Genomic DNA, 21849 nt, shown 5'->3' on the forward strand with positions numbered 1-21849 from the left:
AGCTCTCCTCTTGTTTCCACATCTCACCACCGCACCAGGATCACCCGTTCTTTCATTGCACAAGCACCCAAATGCCTACTGCATGCAGACACAGTAGTTGTGTAGTGTAGCATTGTTGTATAGTAGGAAGCAAGAGAGACAAAGACCCTGCACTCAAGTAACTGCCATTCAAGTAAAGAAGAAAAATTGTAAATAAGTAAGGTGAAATAGTGATAGGTCATAAGGAAATACAAATTGAAGTGAAGAGAAAAGGGAGAGAGAATAAGGTGGGGTGAGCAGCAGCTGTTGTGTTTGGAGAGGACAGGGAGAGGATGGAGGTGCTTAGGTACTTGGAAGAGAGCATTGCAGGATGGAAGGTACTGGACTGGTAAAACCAGGCAGTCAAGAAGCGCTCATACAAGGATGCATCCACGAATACACCTGTACTTAGACCAAGAAGCACTCTATCCAACAGAACAGAGGGATACTGCGTGGTTTGAAATCGGGAAAGGTATGCTTCAGGGTTATACTCTTTTACCACACTTATTCAATCTCTATGATAAGCAAACAATCCACATAGCTAGACTATATGAAGAATAACGTAGAGGAAGACTCGTTATTAACCTGCAGTATGCAGATAATCCAGCCATGCTACGAACAGCAGAGAGAACTTGAAGCACTTCCTAATGACGATCAGAGACTGCAGCTTGCAGTATCGATTATCCCTCAACATCGAGAAGATAAATCTTCACAACTGAACCAATAAGCATCATCATAATAAACAAAATTTTGAAGTTGTCAAGGATTTCATTTTACTTGGGTACACAATCAACACACATGGAAGCAGCCAGCAAGAAATCAAACAACACATTGCATTGGGAAAATCTGCACAAAATCTCTTGAAAGTGTTAAAAAAAAAAAAAAAGTACTACTTTTAGGATTAAAGTGAACCTGACCCAACCCCTGGTATTTTCAATTGTCTCATATGCTTGTGAATGCTGTTCGGTGAATAAGGAAGACTGAAGAAAAATTGGTGCCTCTAAGTAACGGGGTTGGTGAAGAATGTTGTATAGACCATGAAATGCCAGAGGAGTGAACAAATCTTTGTTCCTGAGAAGCCAGGATGGAGAGACCTCCCCTCACATTCTTTGGACCAGGCCTAGGAACCTCCCCTCACATTCTTTGGACCAGGCCTAGGAACCTCCCCTCACATTCTTTGGACCAGGCCTAGGAGGAGGACGTTGTGCTTGGTAAAGCAGAACCAAACTCAGTGTCATGGAATCAGGCCCAACTCATCGCTTCCCTGTACAAGGTTTCTGAGTCTATAAATCTTGTGGGAACAGATAGCCTCAGTGTTTTCCTCAGAACATGGGGTGAGTTTGAACCTCCGACCTTACAGTTAGCAGTCCAACACTTCCCCAACAGCACCATCAGGAACCACTGATAACGCAGAAGATCCTTGATGAGATAGGTTGAGAGTGGCTACAGCTATGGGCGCAGGCATGGTGAGGGTAGTATTTCGTTCGCTTGTACGTGGGATTGCTATAAATCAGAACTGACTCGGGGGCACCTAACATTTTTAATATTTTTAAGTAACATACTTCTTACACCTTGAGACTAGACTTGGGGCACCAAGATATCCAGGCTGCACGTAGAGAAAAGGGTCTCACCCAGTCTTGTTTTCCTCCGGCTTGATTCCAACTCGGAGGAGTGTGTGTCCTACTTCTCACTGATTTAGTCTCACTTTCCTTTCTCTCTTTTATCCATTAGATGGTGGCAAAATTCACATTTAATTAAAATGCGCAATTCAGTGTCATTTAGTGCATGCAGGGTTCTTTCTAATTCCAAGGCATTTTCGTCCAACCGAAGGGAACCCCATGCCCGTTAAACAGCAATCTTCCCCCAGCCCTGACAACCACTCGCCTACTTCCTGGCTCTGGATGTGCACCTTCTGGGTATTTCATACAAATCTGAGAAAAAAAACCTGCTGAACACATTCAGATAAAAGTATCATCTGTAAACCTCTTGCAGTTGAAGGCCTATCATCGGCTGTAGTCTGAGACGGGACACGGTTGTTCTAGGGGATTCGAAAGTACTTATAGACATGTGCAGTCTCACCAGTATCCTCAACTCTCGATGTTGTAGTGTCTAGACTGTATATTCCAGTTTTCCACAATACGGAGTGCTAAGTGAAGGTTATTTAGGAAATTGAAGAAATCTTTTTTAAAACTTAAAAAAAACCTGCTCTGAGAATATTTGAACATCATTAGTGTGTCATTTAGAAGCCCCTGTGACTCTAGAGAGCCTCCAGTTTGCTGCACAAGAGAAGCATGGAGCTGCAGTGTGCTGGAGTGTTTTGTTTTGCTTTTGAGCTAATTTGTAAAATATATTTTGTTATCTGATAATTAAGGATTATTTTGCTACTGAAGTCAGATCTTTGCCAAGTACTTTATGTCTTCGTCCCAGGAGTCAAGTATTTTCTTCTGTGCTATTCAATTGGAATATATTTTCTTAGAAATTGTTGGACTTAAACAGATTGACATGTTTATATCAGCTTAAATATTAAGCATTAGCAATGCTGTTATAACCCATTATTCAAACTTTGACAAATGGCTGAGGGTTTGCTTCTATTTAAAATTATTATAGGATAGAGAAAGAAAATGGTTTAGAGGTTGCCAGGGACTAATGGCCTAGAAGGGTACCGGAGTGACTGTACCAGAAGGTATGAGGTGTCTTTTTGGAATGAGGAAAATGGGCTAAAATTATGTAATGGTAATGGTTGTACAATTCTGTGAATATATAAAAACTATTACGTACTTTAAGGGGGTAATTTTCTATGTGAATTACATGTCAAGATAAACATAGCTGGTATTTTTTAATTATTAACATAAGTCCAACTTATAGTGACTCTGTAGGACAGAGTAGAACTGGTCCACAGGGTTTCCAAGGCCGCAACTCTTTACAGACGCCAACTCCTACATCTTTCACCTAGGTTTTTATTATTGCTATTCTCATTGTTGTTATATGATTGCTTTCACATACTATTCTCCATTCTATCTGGAAATTGCTATTGTGATAGCATATGTGTATTCATATTTGCACATAATCTTCAAAACTGACGATTATTTCATAGTATGAGATTCATTTTGTCATCTTCAGATCATTGTGATTTCTTTTGAAGGAAACATGATACCTCCACTTGTTTTCTGAAGTTCAGTTATGAAGTTCAGTTATGCAGATTAAAAGCAAAACCTTCTGTAATGAATAATTAAAACAGCTCTGTAGTGTCAGTTCCCTGAGAGCACGTTGTGTTTTGCTACAGCCTCTACGATACAAAGCAATGGCATTTGGAGTTGGAGAGAGTTGATGGTGGTCACTGTTGTTTTGTTTTATGTTTATTTTTAAGGTTTAGCCCCTGTATCCTTCATTCCAGCCAGAAGTCTATGCCTTTTCAATTTTTCTTTGAAATGTCTTTTTCCTCCCTCCATATTTCTAAGGCTAACACCTGACCTCAAATATTCTAGCTAGTTGATTGCAGTCCCCCCTCCCGGTGGGCCTCCAGTCTCCCCACCGACAGCTTTCACAGTGACTGATCTGTTAGCACTCACTTGGTATCTCGCAGAGCAGTAGCCACTTATACCATGACGCTTAATTCCGTGGTCTCTGAAAAGCAATCTAAGGCCCTCTGATCTGAGCTCACCTTACCTGTACAGCATTATTTCTAGGCTTCCCAGCTAGAATTTTGTGCTAGACAAGTTAGTAGTTAACATTGTCCCACTGGACCAGTGGTTCTCAACCTGTAGGTCGAATGACCCTTTCACAGTGGTCACCCGATTCATAACAGTAGCAAAATCACAGTGATAAAGTAGCAATGAAAATAATTGTATGGTTGAGGGTCACCACAACCTGAGGCATTATATTAAAAGGCCACGGCATTAGGAAGGTTGAGAACCACTGGTCAAGACCATGCTCATGTCCATACCTTGACTCATTGTTACCCTCCCGTACCTCTTGAGTTTTTCCGCTGTACCTTTCCATCTTGCTCATCATTTAAGTCCCATTGAAGGATATAGCATATTTGTGAATCCTGCTCAAATTTTTCTGATTTTTCATACCTTTTTTTCTGAACTCTTCTCCCTTTGATTAGCTGAACTGTTCACTTCCAAAGCGCACTGCCATCGCATCCATATTGACTTATAGTGACCCTGTAGGACAGGGTAGAACTGCCCCTGTAAGTTTCCAAGACTATAACTCTTTACAGGAGTAGAAAGCCCAGTCTGTCTCCCTCAGAGCAGCTGACCTTGGGGTTAGGAGCCCAAATTGTAGCCATATACCACCAGGATTCCTGAACTTTTCATGTAGTACTCAGCAAATGGTACAAAGGATAATTCTTTGTTTGCTGTCTTTTAGTTATTTTCCTGACTATAACAGTGTGTACGTGCGTTTGATGTCACTGTACATCACTGGAGGAACCCTGGTGACTCAAATGGATAAGCACTGGGCTCCTCAGCGAAAGGTTGGTGGTTCTGAGTCATGCAGTGGCTCCAAGGTAGAAAGACCTGGCGATCACTTCCATGTGATTACAACTCAGGAAAGTTATGAAGCCATGCTAAACTGTCACATCGAGCATGTACATGGAAACAGATCAGAGCTGGAAACACAGGGAATCCAGGACAGATAAACCCCTCAGGACCAATATTGAGAGTAGCGATACCAGGAGGGTGGGGGAAGCTGGGAAGAGAAAGGGGTAACTGATCACAATGACCGACATATAAACTCCTCCCAGGGGGACAGACAACAGAAAAGTGGGTGAAAGGAGACATTGGTCAGTGTAAGACATGAAAAAATAATAATTGATAAATTATCAAGGGTTTGAGAGGGAGGGGGGGAAGATGCTGAGCTGATACCAAGGGCTCAAGTAGAAAGAAAATGTTTTGCAAAAAAAATGATGGCAACAAATGTAAAATTGTGCTTGACACAATGGATTATTATAAGAGTTGAAAGAGCCCCTAATAAAATGGTTAAAAATTTTAAATTAAAAAAAAACTCACGTAAGGTGAGTTCAAGGTGAAAACTGACTGGACAGGATCGAACAACATGCATCACTCATGTATCCATCAACATACTATTCACTGGGACTTAATTTACTATTTTTAGGTTCCTAGATAGAGAAAATTCCCAAGTTTCCCTATCACTGTCCCTTCAACACCTGCTTGATGGCAAAGCTAGCTGAAATTCTGAGGAAAGCTGATTTATAGTGTGTAATATAAAATAGGAGAGGCTCAACAGCAAAGCTCAGATGGCTCTCAAGGGGCGTGAAAGGAAGTCCCCGGGTAATGCCCATGGTCTGTGCTTGCGTGCTAACCTGGAGGCTGGCACGTTTGAGCCCACTCAGCGGCACTGTGGAAGGAAAGCCCGGTTCTCTGCTGAGGTTTTGGCCAAAAGCACCCACGGAGCATTCTCCTCGGCTGCATGTGGGATCACCATCAGCTGGGATCAACTAGAAAGAAGTTAGCAACAGAAGAGAATGAGAGGATAAAGAGTGCTTCTGTTGACATGTCAGAAATCCTTTTTGGTTGCTGTTTAAGCCAGACCCACTGCATGGAGCCCACTCCGACTCCGTGCAGCCGTGTCGGGCGCGGTGTGGCGGCCGCCCGTGTGCTTTCACAGCCGGTCACTCTGGTGCAGGAGGCCTCGCAGTTCTCCCCGGACCAGCTGGCGAGTTTGCACTGCAGTCTTTCCCGTAGCAGCGCCATAGGGAAACCCACCGCACCACCCAGGACTCCTTAAGAAACAGTCACCCTCACGAGGGTGGGAGGGGGCTGGGGAGGGAATAAAGAGGAGCTGATACTAAGAGCTCAAATCGAAAGTAAATGTTTAGAAAATGATGGCGGCAACATATGTCGAAATATGCTTGATACAATTGGTGTGTGGGATGTTATAAGAGCTGTAAGAGCTCTTAAAATGATTTATAAAAAAGGTACCATTCCAGAAATATGCTGATATAATCTATACCATTTTACATTATTATCTCAATAATTTAAAGTACAGTATTTGCAGTCCTTTCCTAAAAGTTGACCTTTTAAGAGGCTGAAGTATCACTTAAAGTGTAACAATATATTTTACCTTTTGTGACTAGGTGCTGCATATTGCATTAAAAAACTTCCACGTAATCCGCCCAAAGAAGAAATTATAGGAGATGGCAAGCATCAGTATGTTTATCTGAAAGATGGAGATTTGATTAAGACTGAGGGAGCCACTCTAAGGTAAATAAATGTTCTTTAGCCGTGCAGTGAAAGGAAGTATGGGTATAAAAGGGGCGGGGGGAGAAATTCATGCATATTTGCTCACCTATGTGAACAACATCTCAGAAAAGATACAAAAGAAATTTGATAATTACTCTCGGAAAAAAAATGTGCACCTTGAAAAAAAAAAGGAAACAAAATCTTTAAGTTTTGTTTTAAAATGTCCTAGTTAAAGTAAATTATGAGAATCTATCTATTTTTAAAATTTGGCCCCAAACACTTGAACACTGAGACTCCAGAAGAGACTGGCCCCCAGTGTTCATTGCAGCATCATTTGCAATAGCCACAGAGTGGAAGCCGCCTGAACGCCCATCCCCTGGAGGGTAAACAAAATGTGGTCCATACAGTGGAATACTACCTGGCCATTAGAAGTAAAGTCTTGACCCATGCGTGCTACAGTATGCATAGAGGTGAAAGACATTATGCTGAATGGAATACGTCAGTCACAAAAGGATAAAAGCATGGCCTCATTTATGTAAAAATGAAAAGGGGGAAATGTTGACAGAATGAAGTTTGTTATTAGTTGCCAGGGGTGAAGGAGAGAGTTTGTCGGTTTCCTGTGGCGCTGCCTTCCAATCTCAGTCATCAGTGGACTGCTGATCTTGGATTATTCCACTGACCTCAGATTCTTTTACCTCTGCATCTGCCACCCTGTGCCCTCATGCTTCCTTATCCTGTTTCCTATTGGTCGGCTCCCACAGCCACCCTACTCCAGAGAGACTTCCAGCTGCATCTAACCTACAGACTTGAACTGGATTGCACTTAACTACTTCTATTATTGCGCAAGCCATTTTTTAATGTAAATACATATAAGCATCACTGGCTTGCTTCTGTAGAAAACTCAACCCAACACATTTGGTACTAGAGCAGCGGTTCGCAACCTGTGGGTCGCGACCCCTTTGGGGGTCAAGCGACCCTTTCATTGGGGTGGCCCAATTCGTAACCATAGCAAAATTAGTTATGAAGTAGCAACAAAAATAATTTTATGGTTGGTCGCAGGGGTCACCACAACCTGAGAACTGTATTAAAGGGTCACAGCATTAGGAAGGTTGAGAACCACTGTGAGAAACAAAACCGTTAAACACGTTGAGTTTTATGAATTGGTTCTCAAGTCTACTTAAGTTTTAAAGTCATTGAGAACTCCGCTTTGTCTCTGTGGGTACAGATAATTCTGTCACTCCTAGTAAAGAGGGAACAATTAATCCATGATGTGAAGTGTCAAAGCTAGTACCCCAAATAGTACCACCAATAGTTGGAAGTGTCGGTGGGAAGTGAGGCTGTGGGTTATCATGTGTTTGAGATCTTTCCACAATTTTGCCAAGATGAGAAGTATAAGAAAGCTGATTGGGAAGGACAGCAGAGAAGGTGGGGAAGGGAGACTCCGGATAGGGCAAGATATGACAAAATAACGATGTATAAATTACCAAGGGCACATGAGGGAGTGGGGAAAGGGGAGGGAGGGGAAAAAAAAAGAGGACCTGATGCAAGGGGCTTAAGTGGAGAGCAAATGCCTTGAGAATGATTGGGGCAGGGAATGTATGGATGTGCTTTATACAATTGATGTATGTATATGTATGGATTGTGATAAGAGTTGTATGAGTCCCTAATAAAATGTAAAAAAAGAAAAGAGGAGAAAAAAATGATTAGGGCAAAGACTGTACAGATGTGCTTTATACAATTGATGTATGTATATGTATGAACTGTGATAAGAATTGTATGAGCCCCAATAAATTGTTAAAAAAAAAAGTGAGTTGAACTAAACTGAAAAAAAAAAAAGGAAGCTGATTGGTTGGTACTACTTGCAGTACACACACTAGCAGAGGAAAGGTGAACTTAGAGCTTGGAACACCCAGCTCAAATGCGGAATAAAGGCCTCAAAGCTTCCATCCACTTGTGCCATTAAAGAAAGCCTTATCTCTTCTAGTAACAGAACTGATACTGCTGAAAACCAGGCCCAGTCTTACCATACACTGACCATGCAAGTGGCTGAATTACGATGCCAACTTAATTCTCGGCCTAGAAAGGTATCTGATGTTAAAGTGAAAGCACTGGTTGGAAAGAAATGGGATCCTGAAATGTAGAATGGGGAAGGGTGTTGTTAGGTGCAATTGAGTCTGTTACAACCCATGGGGACCCTATGTACAGCAGAACACAGCCCGGTCCTGCGCCCTGCTCGCAATTATTCCTGTGCTTGATCCCAGTGTTGCAGCCACTGTGTCCATCCATCTCCTTGAGGACCTTCCTCTCTTTCGCTCCCCCCTACTTTACCAAGCATGCTGTCCGTCTCCAGGGACTGGTCTCTCCTGACATGTCCAAAGTCTGTGCAGTGAAGTCTCGCCGTCCTTTCCTCTAAGGAGCAGGACTTCTTCCAAGTCCATTTGTTTGTCCTTTTACAAAACCATCGTACTTTCAATATTCTTCGCCAGCACCACAATTCAAGTACATCAGTTCTTCCCGGTCTTCCTTATTCGGTGTCCAATTTTCACATGCATAGTAGACAATTGAAAATATCATGGCAAAAAAAAATTAAAAAAAAAAAAGAAGAAAATATCATGGCTTGGGGAGGGAGGGGGAAAAAAAAAGAGGACCTGATGCAAAGGGCTTAAGTGGAGAGCAAATGCTTTGAGAATGATTGGGGCAGGGAATGTGCGGATGTGCTTTATACAATTGGTGTATGTATATGTATGGATTGTGATAAGAATTGTATGAGCCCCTAATAAAATGTAAAAAAAAGAAAAGGGGAAAATAAAAGAAAATGATTAGGGCAAAGAATGTACAGATGTGCTTTATACAATTGATGTATGTATAGGTGTGGATTGTGATAAGAGTTGTATGAGCCCCTAATAAAATGTTTTTGAAAAAAAGAAAATATCATGGCTCAAGTCACAGGTACACCTTAGTCCGTCTTCACAGTAACATCCTTACTTTTCAAACATTCTAAAGAGGTCCTGTGCCGCAGATTAATCCAATGCAATATGTCTTTTGATCTCTTGGTTGCTACTTCCATGAGTATTGATTGGTGAATTCAAACCAGACAAAATCCTGGACAATGTCCATCTTTTCTCCCTTGATCATAGTTGCTGAGGCTATTTACGTAAATTCAAAACTTCCGGGGGTTGTTCCTTGGTTGGAGGTTTCAGATCATAGTTATATGGAGCACTCCAGTTAGTTGGTGCTTCGGTACCACTTCTTGACTTGTTGTTCAGTGCTTGCGGGCCCTGAAAACCTGCAAACAACCATCCAGGGCACAGCAGTTGCTCTCTCTTTGCCTGGAGCAACAGAGACAGACGCCTGTCATAAATAGGAGGAGGACATGAACTGTGTTGCAGATGGGCTCCAAGGACAAATGTCTCCTTTGCCATGAGACCACAAGAACTGGATGCTGCCCAGCTACCACTTCTGAACATTTTGGTCAAAGATTCTATAGAACATTCCTAACCAGAAGATGGGGAGCAGGGGTGGGGTGGGTGGTAAAGAACTGAATTTCAAGTTTTCCAGAGTTCCTAGAACCATGGAGGGGAGGTAGATGAACCCCTGACGCTATTACCCTGAGATTATCTTCAAACCTTAAACCGAAATATCCCAAAAGTCATCTTAGAACCACATATGCCCCCACCACCAGGCCTGGCAGAGCGCAGCGGTGCAGAAACCACAGGTCATGGGAGCAGACTGCATCCTATGCCAGCCTGGGCTGCTGGGGAAAACCGGCAACTACTAGTTTTTCCAACTCACACCTGTTCCCAGTGAAGAAGTGTTGTCTTTTCAAACTATGTAGAGTTCCTGCCTCTGCCTATTCTGTTTCTATAGGCTGGGCTGTCCAGGCACCCACCTTTCTGGAAACGCCCTCCCCTGCCCATGTTCTTTGGACTTCTGGGTGCTTTATTCCAGCTAAGGGAACTCTCATTTCTCCTGGGATAGTTCCCGCTTATAGGCCATGTGGCTTTTAGATACATCCAAGTGTTTTTTCTTGTGTCCATAACCCAAGAGATTATGTCCAGTCGGGAATATTGGGAATAGCCCAGAACAGGTGTCTGGCCCAGAACACTCGTAGGTTCAATATTACCCATTATGACCTAATAGCCGAACATTGGCCGAATGTTAGGTCCCAGACCCTGTCCTCACCCCGCAGTGACCCTGAATGAGGCCTATGGTTGATTCCAGGAGTTCCTGGTCCCCTAGCAAATCTCCCAAAGGTTAGACTGTCATGTTGATTGAAGCTCTGCTGAAGGCAGGCCAGAGCCCTGGCAGAGGAAGGGCAGCAAGGGGAGCCAGAGTGGGTGAAACAAGCAGATAGTGAAGCGAACCATAAACTCAGGATTCCTTCAAAGCCCTCTCTGTGGACTCCTGTGCCCTTCTGAGATCTGGAGCTCCTTGAAGGCTGTTCCTGTCCATGTGGTGTGACCTGGTGTCCCTGTTTGGTATGTTTTAAAACTTTTACATATTCAAATAATAATAATAGTTTGGCTTGATTACTAAAACAAGATCAACTTTGAGCATTACACTCCTTGGGAATTAAGTATATGGGATAAAATGGCAAGACAACTTGAAAGATGATCTAGAACCCTGTCAGCACAGTGAGTTCGTATGAGTGAGGGAGGAGCAGCGGGGGAAGGACGGTGGGAATGGTTGCCCAATTCAAAGAATGCCGCCAGTGTGACTAAACAGGACACGTGCCCAATGGTACATGCAGATTGCTGTGTGTTGTACATTGTAGATTCTCAACAGCAGGAAAATTAAAGAAAAATTGTTGAGAAAACCAACAAGAAGAATCAATGAAAGCAGACAATACTTTTCAATTTTAGTTACTAGCAAGTAATCCCTTCTCAAAATAAATTCTAATTATGTTGAACCCCAAATAAATCATTTGACTTACGACCATGGCTTCACTTTTCATGTTTGTAAGATCAATTAAAGCCAATTGTTTTAAATGTTAATATGAAGAATCATTATTAAGCAAAAATGCTACAGATAGAAGGGTAAAGGCCGCCCGCCTAAGCTCCTAAGTACTCAAGTTCAGCTGACCTTGGCGATTGCAAACCTGAAGAAAAATAAATAAACACAACAGAGGCACAACGAGAGGCAGATATAGAGCCCTTCAGTAAGAAAGAAGTTTTTCTAATAATTGATTTCAGTACAACCTTCAAGAACTAAGTTTTCATTCTTCAAAGAGAAATATCAATCTGACAGCATTTATTGACCAAAATATTCTAAGAGATATGCTTATAAAGTCTACTTCAACCCAATTCTCTACCTGACGAATAGGACGCCCACAGCTCCAGTTCCTCTCATCTCTATCAGTGCTTCTGATAGCCTTTCCTTTCCTGCCTTTGCCTATGTGAGGTGAATCTTAACATCGTTTTTATACAAATTAAACCATTAACCAACCAAATTATCTTCCATCAAGTTGATTCTGGCTCATAGTGGACCCTGTAGACCAGGGTAGAACTGCCCCTGTGGTTCTTTGAAACTGTAACTCTTTTTGTTTTTAATCATTTTATCGGGGGCTCGTACAACAATTATCACAATCCATATATACATCCATGTATCAAGCACATTTGTACATTTGTTAACATAGCATTCTCAAAACATTTGCTTTCTACTTGAGCCCTTGATATCAGCTCCTCATTTTCCCCCTCTCTCCCTACCGCCCCCTCCCTCATGAACCCTTGAGTATTTATAAATGATTATTATTTTGTCATATCCGACAAAATCTTATTTTGTACACTGTCCAACGTCTCTCTTCACCCACTTTTCTGTTGTCCATCCCCTAGGCAGGGGGTTATATGTAGATCCCTGTAATTGATTCCCTCATTCTACCCCACCTTCCCTCCACCCTCCTGGTATCACCACTCTCAGCACTGGCCCTGAAGGGATCATCTGTCCTGGGTTCCCTGTGTTTCCAGTTCCTATCTGGAAACCAGTGTGTATCCTCTGGTTTAGCCAGATTTGTCAGGTAGAATTGGGATCATGATAGGGGGGAGAGGGGGTGAGGAAGTATTTAAGAACTAGAGGAAAGTTGTATGTTTCATTGTTGCTACCTGCACCCTGACTGGCTCATCTGGGTCATCTCCTCCCACAGCCCTTCTGTAAGGGAGTGTCCGAAACTGTAATTCTTTACAGGAGTAGAAAGCCTCATCATTCTCCTGTGGTTTGAAACCACTGGCCTTGGGGATAGGAGCCCAGTGCACAATCCACCACACCACAGGGCTCCTATTGGCTATCCAGGTGACTGGAAACTTGACTTAATAGCTGTGAGTTTTGTTTTGGAATTTTAAAAATCCCATTTCCCCCAGCCTGGCAAACAGAAAAGAAAATCAGGACTCACTCTTGTGGGGAGGTAGGGTGGGAGATGCAGGAAAGAAACAATACAAAGAATATTGTAAGCACACAGAATGGAGGCTCCGGAAGGGAATGGTTCTCCAAATGGATTTTCATAAACTTTTTGGAAAAGGGATTGTGTTCTGTTTGTTATGGTGGGTTCTGTCTGATCATAAGACTATTCATCAGATACGATACACACCCACACATGTATTTTTGTGGTTGCTCAAAATAATATACCTCTTACAGTTATTTTATATAACATTGAATACTTTTATTAATATTCACACCAGGTTAAATCAAACCAAAAACAGAGGTTCAGTAATAACTGTTTAATCCCTCGCCACTGGAGCATCGGGAAAATGCCATGGGGCCCACATCTGACCTACTTTGGAAGGGAGGAGAACCCAACTCTCCACCAGCCCAAGGCCAATTGCTCACAGGCAGTGGCCAGACAAGCCTTCACCCGCCGTCCTTTAGTCACACATCAACCGTCCATTCCCACGGCACTCACACACAGCTAGCAGACAGTGCTTACAATTCCTGATGCGTATTAGGAAAGCTAGCAGCTTACAAAAGGATAACTTGCTTGTCTCTGCTATGGGAAAGGGTGATGAGAGAGAGATCCCTGCAAACAAGGTACCATTTTGTAACCTGTTAACTCACTGCCATCAAGTCAATGATGACTCATAGTGACCATAGGACAGAGCAGAACTGCCCCCTGTACGTTTCCAAGACTAACTCTTTTCAAGAGTAGAAAGCCTCATTTTTTTCTCTCGAGGAGTGCTTGGTGATTTCAAACTGCTGACCTTATGGTTTACAGCCCAGCACAACCACTAAGCCATTAAGCTCCTCTTATAACCTGCTAGTTTCCCTAAGAAACCCCTTAATCCCGAAGCCTCGGCCGTGTTCTGTGGGCCAGGAAGCCCGCTCCTCTGCCTCATGGTCTGGGCACTGTTCCTTTGCCTTCTCTCCTACACAGTCTCAGTGCTGCTCCTCAGCTCTGTGTCATGATCTCTATCCTGCTGTCTCCCCCACCTTAGGCATTCTGATCACTTCTTTTTCCTAATGGTCACAGGATACCCTGCCCTGCCTTTGAGACAGCTCACTCATACCCAGCAGGATGACCAAAGTGACCAGTCCCTGAGTTAGCGATCTCTATACCTTATTTACATGCTCCCACTGACTCCCTGCGGGTCCTGGAGGCATACTGCTTACAAGGTGGGCTGCCATCCACAAGGTCGAACGATAGGGCTTTCCAGTCCCAGAAAGAGTTGCACTCTCAGATATCCCCGGGGGCAGGTCTTCTCTGTGCTATAGGGTCCTGTGAGTCAAAGTCAACTCTGTGACACTGAGTTTTGAGATCTCCAACGGCTTCCTGAGAAGAGTATATTTGTGAGAAGTTTCATGTTTAAAAATGCCAGTTTTGATTTGCTTTTTTTTATACTAAGGTTTGGCTGAATTTCTATTCTAAGTTCAAAGTTAAGCAACATTCCATTTTTATCTCTTTTCTAATACTGTAACTATGAAATCTCAAAGCCTTTCTGGACTTTCCTTGACATTCCTTTTTCCTCTTAGCTCAATGAGGCCTTGTGAGACTTAGTTAGCAACAGGCCTCCATGTTGTCTCTCTGGGTCTGGTCAGCTCCTATTTCATTAGCCTAAGGTATAGCAAAGACCAAATTGCTAAGCACCTCACAACTTAGAAGCTAAAGTTATTAGAGGTCTCCCAAAAAGTATAATAAAAGATGGAAAATTGGAGTTAAAAGGGTAAAGTTAGAGAAGGATTTCTAAAACAAAAGGAGTTATCGTAAATGAAGAAAAAAATACATGATAGAGAAAAAATTAACAATTTCAGAAAATGTTCTGGACCTGAGGACACATGTTCTAGACTGAATGTCCACTGAAAGGCCCCTCGACATAAACTCCTACCGTGACACGTCATCATAAAAGTTCAGAACAATCCGCAGGAAACTTTTTAATGGCCACTACTAAAATTAAATATTTACCCTTTATTGAGTGTGTAACTGTGTGCCAACTACTATATTAAAACTTTACAACTTGTCCTTAAATTTCCCGGAAACCTCTTGAACACACATCCATGTTTCAAAGACACACTAATAGTGAGGCCTGCAGGTTAAATTGTTTGCCCACTCAGTATATCTAGTTTAAGTACACATGGCTTGCAAATAACTAGGAAAAAACAAAATGACAAAGAAAATGCCACCTGACCAGAAGTGACAAAGCTTGAACTTTTATCTTCATGTGTCATCTGCCCGGAATTCCCTGTTTCCAGTTCCCATCTGTACCAGTGTACATCCTCTGGTCTAGCCAGACTTGCAAGGGAGAATTGGGATCTGATGGTGGGGTGGGGAAGAAGCATTTAGGAACTAGAGGAAATACCAACAGTATTTTAAGGACATTCACATCAATGTTGTTAATGGAGCACAAGTGAACATTAATGTCCAACACTGGGAAAGTAAATGAATTATGATTCATTGATACAATGGAATACTGTGTAACCACACAAACCATCACATTTTAGAAAAAAAATAAGGCTAGAGGGAAAGTATGACATCTTACAGGGAAAATTTTCAAATCAGGTATAAAATATCAATTTTGTTTTTATAATATAAACATACATACAAAGTATGTTCTTTGGAATAAAAATGTTGGTGGGGTTCTTAGTAATTTTATCTCCACTAAGTACTTTTACCTTATCTCCAACCTCCATTGTTTGTGTAAATAGTGCTCAGTCATTTAACAGTTTAATCTGCACAAGCCAACAATTCATGGATTGCAATTAACAGCCAGACTATACTTGTATGATTTCATTATCTCAACATTGTTTTAAATTGTATACAATTGGATAAATTAATGACACTGTCTATAGAATTAATTACCTTATACCCAGAAGGACGATTTATAATCTTCTCTATCATAAAATGATAATGAGTTCTCTAAAGTGACCCAGCACTATCACTGGAGACAAAGTGGATGCATAAGCAAATGTGGTGAAGAAAGCTGATGGTGACCAGCTATCAAAAAATATAGCAACTGGGGTCTTAAAGGTTTGAAGATAAACAAGCAGCCATCTAGCTGGGAAGCAGATGGGAAACACCAGTCTATGTGATCATGAGGTGTCAACAATATCAGGTATCAGAACACCCAAAACAAACAACCATTTTGATGTGAATGAGGGGGGTCGAAATAGAGACCCAAAGCCCATCTACAGACAATTGAACATCCCTTCACAGAAAGAAACGAACCAGCTAAGGAGTATTCCTCTAGTTCTTTTATTTTTTTTTAATCATTTTATTAGGGGCTTGCTATAGTTTATTGTGCCAGCCTGGCCGATAAACACAAGTAGGATTAACTGAAGGGCGGAGGGATAAATGGCTCGGTGAGCCTCACCTTGGTTGTTCTGTGCCTCAGTTTAAAGGGGTACACTACTTGTGGGATGCCTAGCCTGTGGACTGTGTCGCTGTAAGTTGAGGTCCCTTTAACCACACGATTGGAATGTTCATCTCTGGAGCTGGGGCCTGACAGTTGATGACAGTTGGGGACCTGCCTTGCTGTTTGTTGCCTGGGTATATATAGCCCAGCTCTCTCTACAGAAGGGGACTGGCACCTGGCAGCTCTCAAAACTTGAAGGACTGCTAGTGTCTCACTGCTTTATAATTTAACTGTCAATTTATTGTATTATCTATCTGTATATTATTTAATGGTTTATTTCTTGAATTATATATCTATCTTTATAAATATATTTATATATAATTACTAGCAATCTGGTTTGTCTCTCTAGAGAACCCTGTCCAATACAGGGCTCATACAACTTTTATCACAATCCATACATACATCACTTGTGTAAAGCACATTTGTACATTTGTTGCCCTCATCAGTCTCAAAACATTTGCTCTCCACCCAAGCCCCTGGCATCAGCTCCTCATTTTTTTCTCCTCCTTTCTCCCTCCCCCCTCCCTCATGAACCCTTGATAATTTATAAATTATTATTTTGTCTTATCTTGTTCTGTCCCACGTCTCCCTTCACCCACTTGTCTGTTGTCAGTCCCCCAGGGAGGAGGTAACATGTAGATCCTTGAAATCAGTTCCCCCTTTGCAACCCGCACGCCCTGTATCCTCCCAGTGTCGCCACTCACACCACTGGACCTGAAGGGATCATCCGCCCTGGATTCCCTGTGTTTCCAGGTCCCATCTGTGCCAGTGTACATGCTCTGGTCTAGCCAGATTTGTAAGGTAGAATTGGCATCATGATAGTGGGGGGGGGGAAGCATTTAGGAACTAGAGGAAAGTTGTCTTTTTCATCGTTGCTACATTGCACCCTGACTAGCTCATCTCCTCCCCAAGACTCTTCTGTAAGGGGATGTCCAGTGACCTACAAATGGGCTTTGGGTCTCCACTCCACACTACCCCCCTCATTCACTATGATAAGATTTTTTGTTCCCATGATGCCTGATACCTGATCCCTTTAGCAACTCATGATTGCACAGGCTGGTGTGCTTCTTCCATGTGGGCTTTGTTGCTTCTGAGCTAGATGGCCGCTTATTTACCTTCAAGACTTTAAGACCCCAGACATATATCTTTTGTTATCCGGCCACCATCGCTTTCTTTGCCACATTTGCTTATGCACCCATTTGTCTTCAGCGGTCGTATCAGGGAGGTGAGCACAGAATGGTATGATTTTGTTCTTTGATGCCTGATAACTGATCCCTGTGGCACCTCGTGATCACACAGGCTGCTGTGCTTCTTCCATGTGGGCTTTGTTGCTTCTGAGCTAGATGGCCGCTTGTTTACCTTCAAGCCTTTAAGACCACAGATGCTATATCTTTTGATAGCTGGGCACCATCAGCTTTCTTCACATTTGGTTGTTCACCCTCTTTGTCTTCAGCAGTTGTGTTGGGAAGGTGAGCATCATAGAATGCCAATTCAGTAGAAGTAAGTATTCTTGCATTGAGGGGGTACTTGAGTGGAGGTCCAATGTCCCTCTGCTACCTTAATACTAAACTTATAAATATATGCACATAGATCTATTTCCCCATCCTCATATATATATTTGCATATGTACATGTCTTTATCTAAACCTCTAAAAATGCCCTTTGCCTCCCAGCTATTTCCTCTATTTCCCCTTACTTCCCTCCTGTCCCACTATCATGCTCAGTCCCCACCAGGGTTTCAGCAATTCCTCTTAATTACATTACCCTTGATAATGCCCAACCATGCCCCCCACACCCTCCTCACCACCGATTTGGATCACTTGTTGTTCCCTTGTCCCTGGGTTTGTTAACACCACTACCTTTCCCCCCACCTCCCCCTCTCCCATGTCTCCTCGGAACTTTCAGTCCCGTTGTTTTTTCCTCCAATTATTCATCCAGCCTATCTTATTTAGACAGACATGCGGAGATAATAACATGCACAAAAACAAGACAGAGCAAAACCAAGCAACAATTTACAACAAAACAACTACAAAAACAAACCAATGACCAAAAAAAACACAAGAAAGAAAAGCTTCTAGTTAGTTCAAGGATTGTTTGTTGGCCTTTAGGAGTCTGTTGGGGCACCACGCTCTGGCTCCAAAGTCCACCTTCAGCATTCACTGGGGACCTCGCCACTCCAATCCCTTGCTATTCTGTTGTACCCACTTAATGTTTTGCCTCAGTGTGGCAGGATCCGATTGGGTGTAGTTCCCACACTGTGTCTCTGGTGTTGTCCCCTATCGGGCTATGGGTCAGTGAGGGGCATCATATCTCATAGTGGGGCCGGCCATGTGGTCCTCTCTGTTGACTGGCTGCTCTAATTGGGACCATTGACCTCATGGCCTATTGGGCCAAGATGTGCTCCACTCTCTCCTCCTCCCCCTTCATCTGCACCTGTGTGCTCCGATCAGCTATGTCCCTCTTTCAGAGCTGTAGATTCAGTGCAGTCCTTTGAAATAAATTCTTCTGTGGGGAGGGACAGGTGTACACTTAGTAGTTGGGGTTGGGGCCGGCCCCTCAGACCTCTCCACTCGTTCCCTACCCTATGCCAACATGTTGCATTTACATCTTGGAGCACCGGGTTGAAGTCTGGTCCCTCTGTCCCTGTGGAGATACAAACAATACCCTCCCCTTGGATGGGTTAGTACCCTGTGCCCCCGCTACCCTTTTCTTTTTTATTATATTTTCCTTTACCCACCTCCTTTTTAGTTGTCTACCATGTGTATCCCTGTATTTGGTCTGGGCCCTGCCATATTACCTGGTCCTCACCCCAGAAATGATTTGTATACCGTAGCTTTTTCCCTTATACCCCTTTTGCCTTTTTTTTTAATCTTACCTCAGCAGTCTTTGAATTCTTTCCATCTTTTTTTTATATTTAATACTTATTTTGGGTTTTTTTTAACATTTTATTAGGGACTCATACAACTCTTATCATAATCCATAAATACATCAATTGTATAAAGCACATCTGTACATTCTTTGCCCTCCTCATTTTCAAAGTCTTTGCTCTCCACTTAAGCCCTTTGCATCAAGTCCTCTTTTTTCCTCTCCCTCTCTGATCCCCCCTCCCTCATGAGCCCTTGATAATTTATAAATTATTATTTTGTCATATCTTGCCCTGTCTGGCATCTCCCTTCACCCCCTTTTCTATTGTTCATCCCCCAGGGTCACATGTAGATCCTTGTAATCGATTCCCTCTTTCCAACCCACTCACCCTCTACCTTTCCATGTTTAAGTCAATGCTATCTTGAGGTCTGTTTTCTCTTTTTTGCCCTGGGTGAGGTTGTTCTATGTGGCGGTCTCTTATTTATGCTTGGTGAGTGTTGTTCTTCTGCCTATACTGGGTTGGCAAGGATCTTTTGTAGGGCTGGGTTTCTTCACTTCCTTTCCTCCCTGCCCCCCATCCCTTCACTATCATGACCCCAATTCTACCTTACAAATCTGGCTAGACCAGAGCATGTGCACTGGTACAGACAAGAGTGCTCAACACAGAGAATCAAGAACAGATAAACCCCTCAGGATCAATAATGAGACTAGCATGCGGGTAGAGGGAAGGAGGAGGCGGGGATAAAGGGGAACCGATTGGAATGATCAATGTATAACCCACCTCCATCCCTAGGGGGCATACAACAGAAGCATGGGTGAAGGGAGACAGCAGATGGCATAAAATATGAAAATAAGAATGATTTGTAAGTTATCAAGGGTTCACGAGTGGGTTGGGGAGGAGCTGATATCAAGAGCTCAAATAGAAAGTAAATATTTAGAAAATGAAGATGACAGCATATGTACAAATAAGCTTGAAGCAATGGATGTATGGAATGTAATATGTGTGATGTATGGGGCTGTCAGAGCACCCAATAAAATGATTTAAGAAAAAATTAGTAAATAAAATTATCTTAAATAAAGTGACCCAGAAACATACAAACCATCGATATATGAATCGATTTTGAGCTTGCACTTAATTCTAGCCGTAATCTAATAAAAATTAGTTCTTATGATTTGGCCTTGCTTGATGCTCACTCTCCTGAGGAGATCCCTAAAGATGCTGTTTCAAAGTGTAGAGGAAAAAACTAGATGGTGCCCAGCTATCAGACAGAATAGCATCTGGGGTCTTAAAGGCTTATCTTCAAACAAGCAGCTATCTAAGTGAGGTGTTAATGAAGTCTACATGGGAAAAGCATAATGGTATCAGAACTGAAATTGTGAACACCTGGTTTATAAGGTCTAGCTGACAGTGAAAGCCCCAGATCCATTTGCCGGATTCACACATGGATGAAGCCTCTGGTGAATCCCCTCTGACTCTCGGTAGGGATGTGAACAGCCTTGTCCTCAAGCAGCATTGTGAAGTCAATCACTGCAGATGTAGTTAGGAAGAACATGCTCAGCTCAAGAAAAATTCAAGCCTCAAGTTGCAATATGGATGGATTCTGTGGGAAAGAATATACAGAGTCCATATTCCATATACCAAGAAGAACTAGTCCAGCGGTTCTCAGCCTGTGGGTCACAACCCCTTTGGGAAAACACTTATTTCCGATGGTGTTAGGTGTCGCACGCTCAGTCTCGCCAGCAAGAAGGACGCGCCACAACAGGATTCTTCCACAGGCGTTTAATGCGGGTTCGATTTGCAGATGCGGAAAAAGACCCCGAAGCCCCAAACTACTGCTGCTTATATGCGCTCTATGGGGACGTGCTGTGCATTGATTGGTGCGTTCGCCAGAACCCTTATTAGCATACTCCAGGGTGGAGTTATGACTACGTCATCTAAGCAGTGCGCATGCTCTAAGTGGTTGTTTACCACTTAACTGGGCCACCGCCCTGACTGCCCGGCGCCATCTTGTAATGGCGGCGAGAGCTGAGGCTTCCCACAGTTAGGCACTGAGACACCACTACTCTATCTGTCTCCAGGCAGATACACCCACTGATGAGTACCCGGCGTGAACACTGTTCCCCATGCTACGCCATGCTTCAAGACAAAATTTCATTTATTTGTATTTAGAAATAAATATTTCACAATATATAAGTACATATTGTTTTATAATTAATCACCTATGCTTTAATTATGTTCAATTTGTAACAATGGAAATACATCCCGCATATCAGATTACTATTCATAACAGTAGCAAAATTACAGTTATGAAGTTGCAACGAAAATAATTTTATGGTTGGGGGTCATGACAACATGAAGAAATGTATTAAAGGGTCACGGCATTAGGAAGGTTGAGAACCACTGACCTAGTCAATATTCCACCATTTCAGGAAGTAATTTGTGAGCGAGAACCAAGAATGCTAAAGGAAGAAGGTCAAGATGCAATGGAAGCATGAGCCACAAACAGGCTCCTAGAATTGATGGCTATTTCAACAAACTGATGATGCAAGTACTCACGTGTGTATGCCAAGACATTTGGAGGACAACTGCTTGGCCAACTAACTTGACGAGATCCATATTTATACCTATTCCAAAGAAAGATGACCCAACAGAAAAATAATGAACTGTGGATAACCTTGAGAAGAATGGGAATTCCAGAACACTTGATGGTGCTCATTTGGAATGTGTACATGATTGTGTTAGTTGGATAGACTAGAGAAACAAATCCAGAGATACTCATGTGCTTGTATATGAAATAACTTTATGTAAAGAATAATTGTACATTAAGAAAACATCCCAGACCAGATCAAGTCCATAAGTCTGATACTAGCCCATATGTCCGATACCAATCTATAAATTCCTCTTCAGACTCACACAATACATGCAAT

At 42.5% G+C, this 21849-nt stretch overlaps 1 protein-coding gene across 1 annotated transcript in view; it reads left to right on the forward strand.

The window, feature by feature from the left end:
• Window positions 1–21849, forward strand: part of LACTB2 (lactamase beta 2) — a 51185-nt gene that overhangs the window by 16121 nt on the left and 13215 nt on the right. The window contains exon 3 of the mRNA XM_075549585.1: window positions 6119–6245. Coding sequence (XP_075405700.1) covers window positions 6119–6245 — 127 coding nt within the window. The remainder of the gene's footprint in view (window positions 1–6118; window positions 6246–21849) is intronic.

The sequence above is a fragment of the Tenrec ecaudatus genome, chromosome 5 (assembly GCF_050624435.1).
Source record: "Tenrec ecaudatus isolate mTenEca1 chromosome 5, mTenEca1.hap1, whole genome shotgun sequence".
Taxonomy (NCBI): Eukaryota; Metazoa; Chordata; class Mammalia; order Afrosoricida; family Tenrecidae; genus Tenrec; species Tenrec ecaudatus.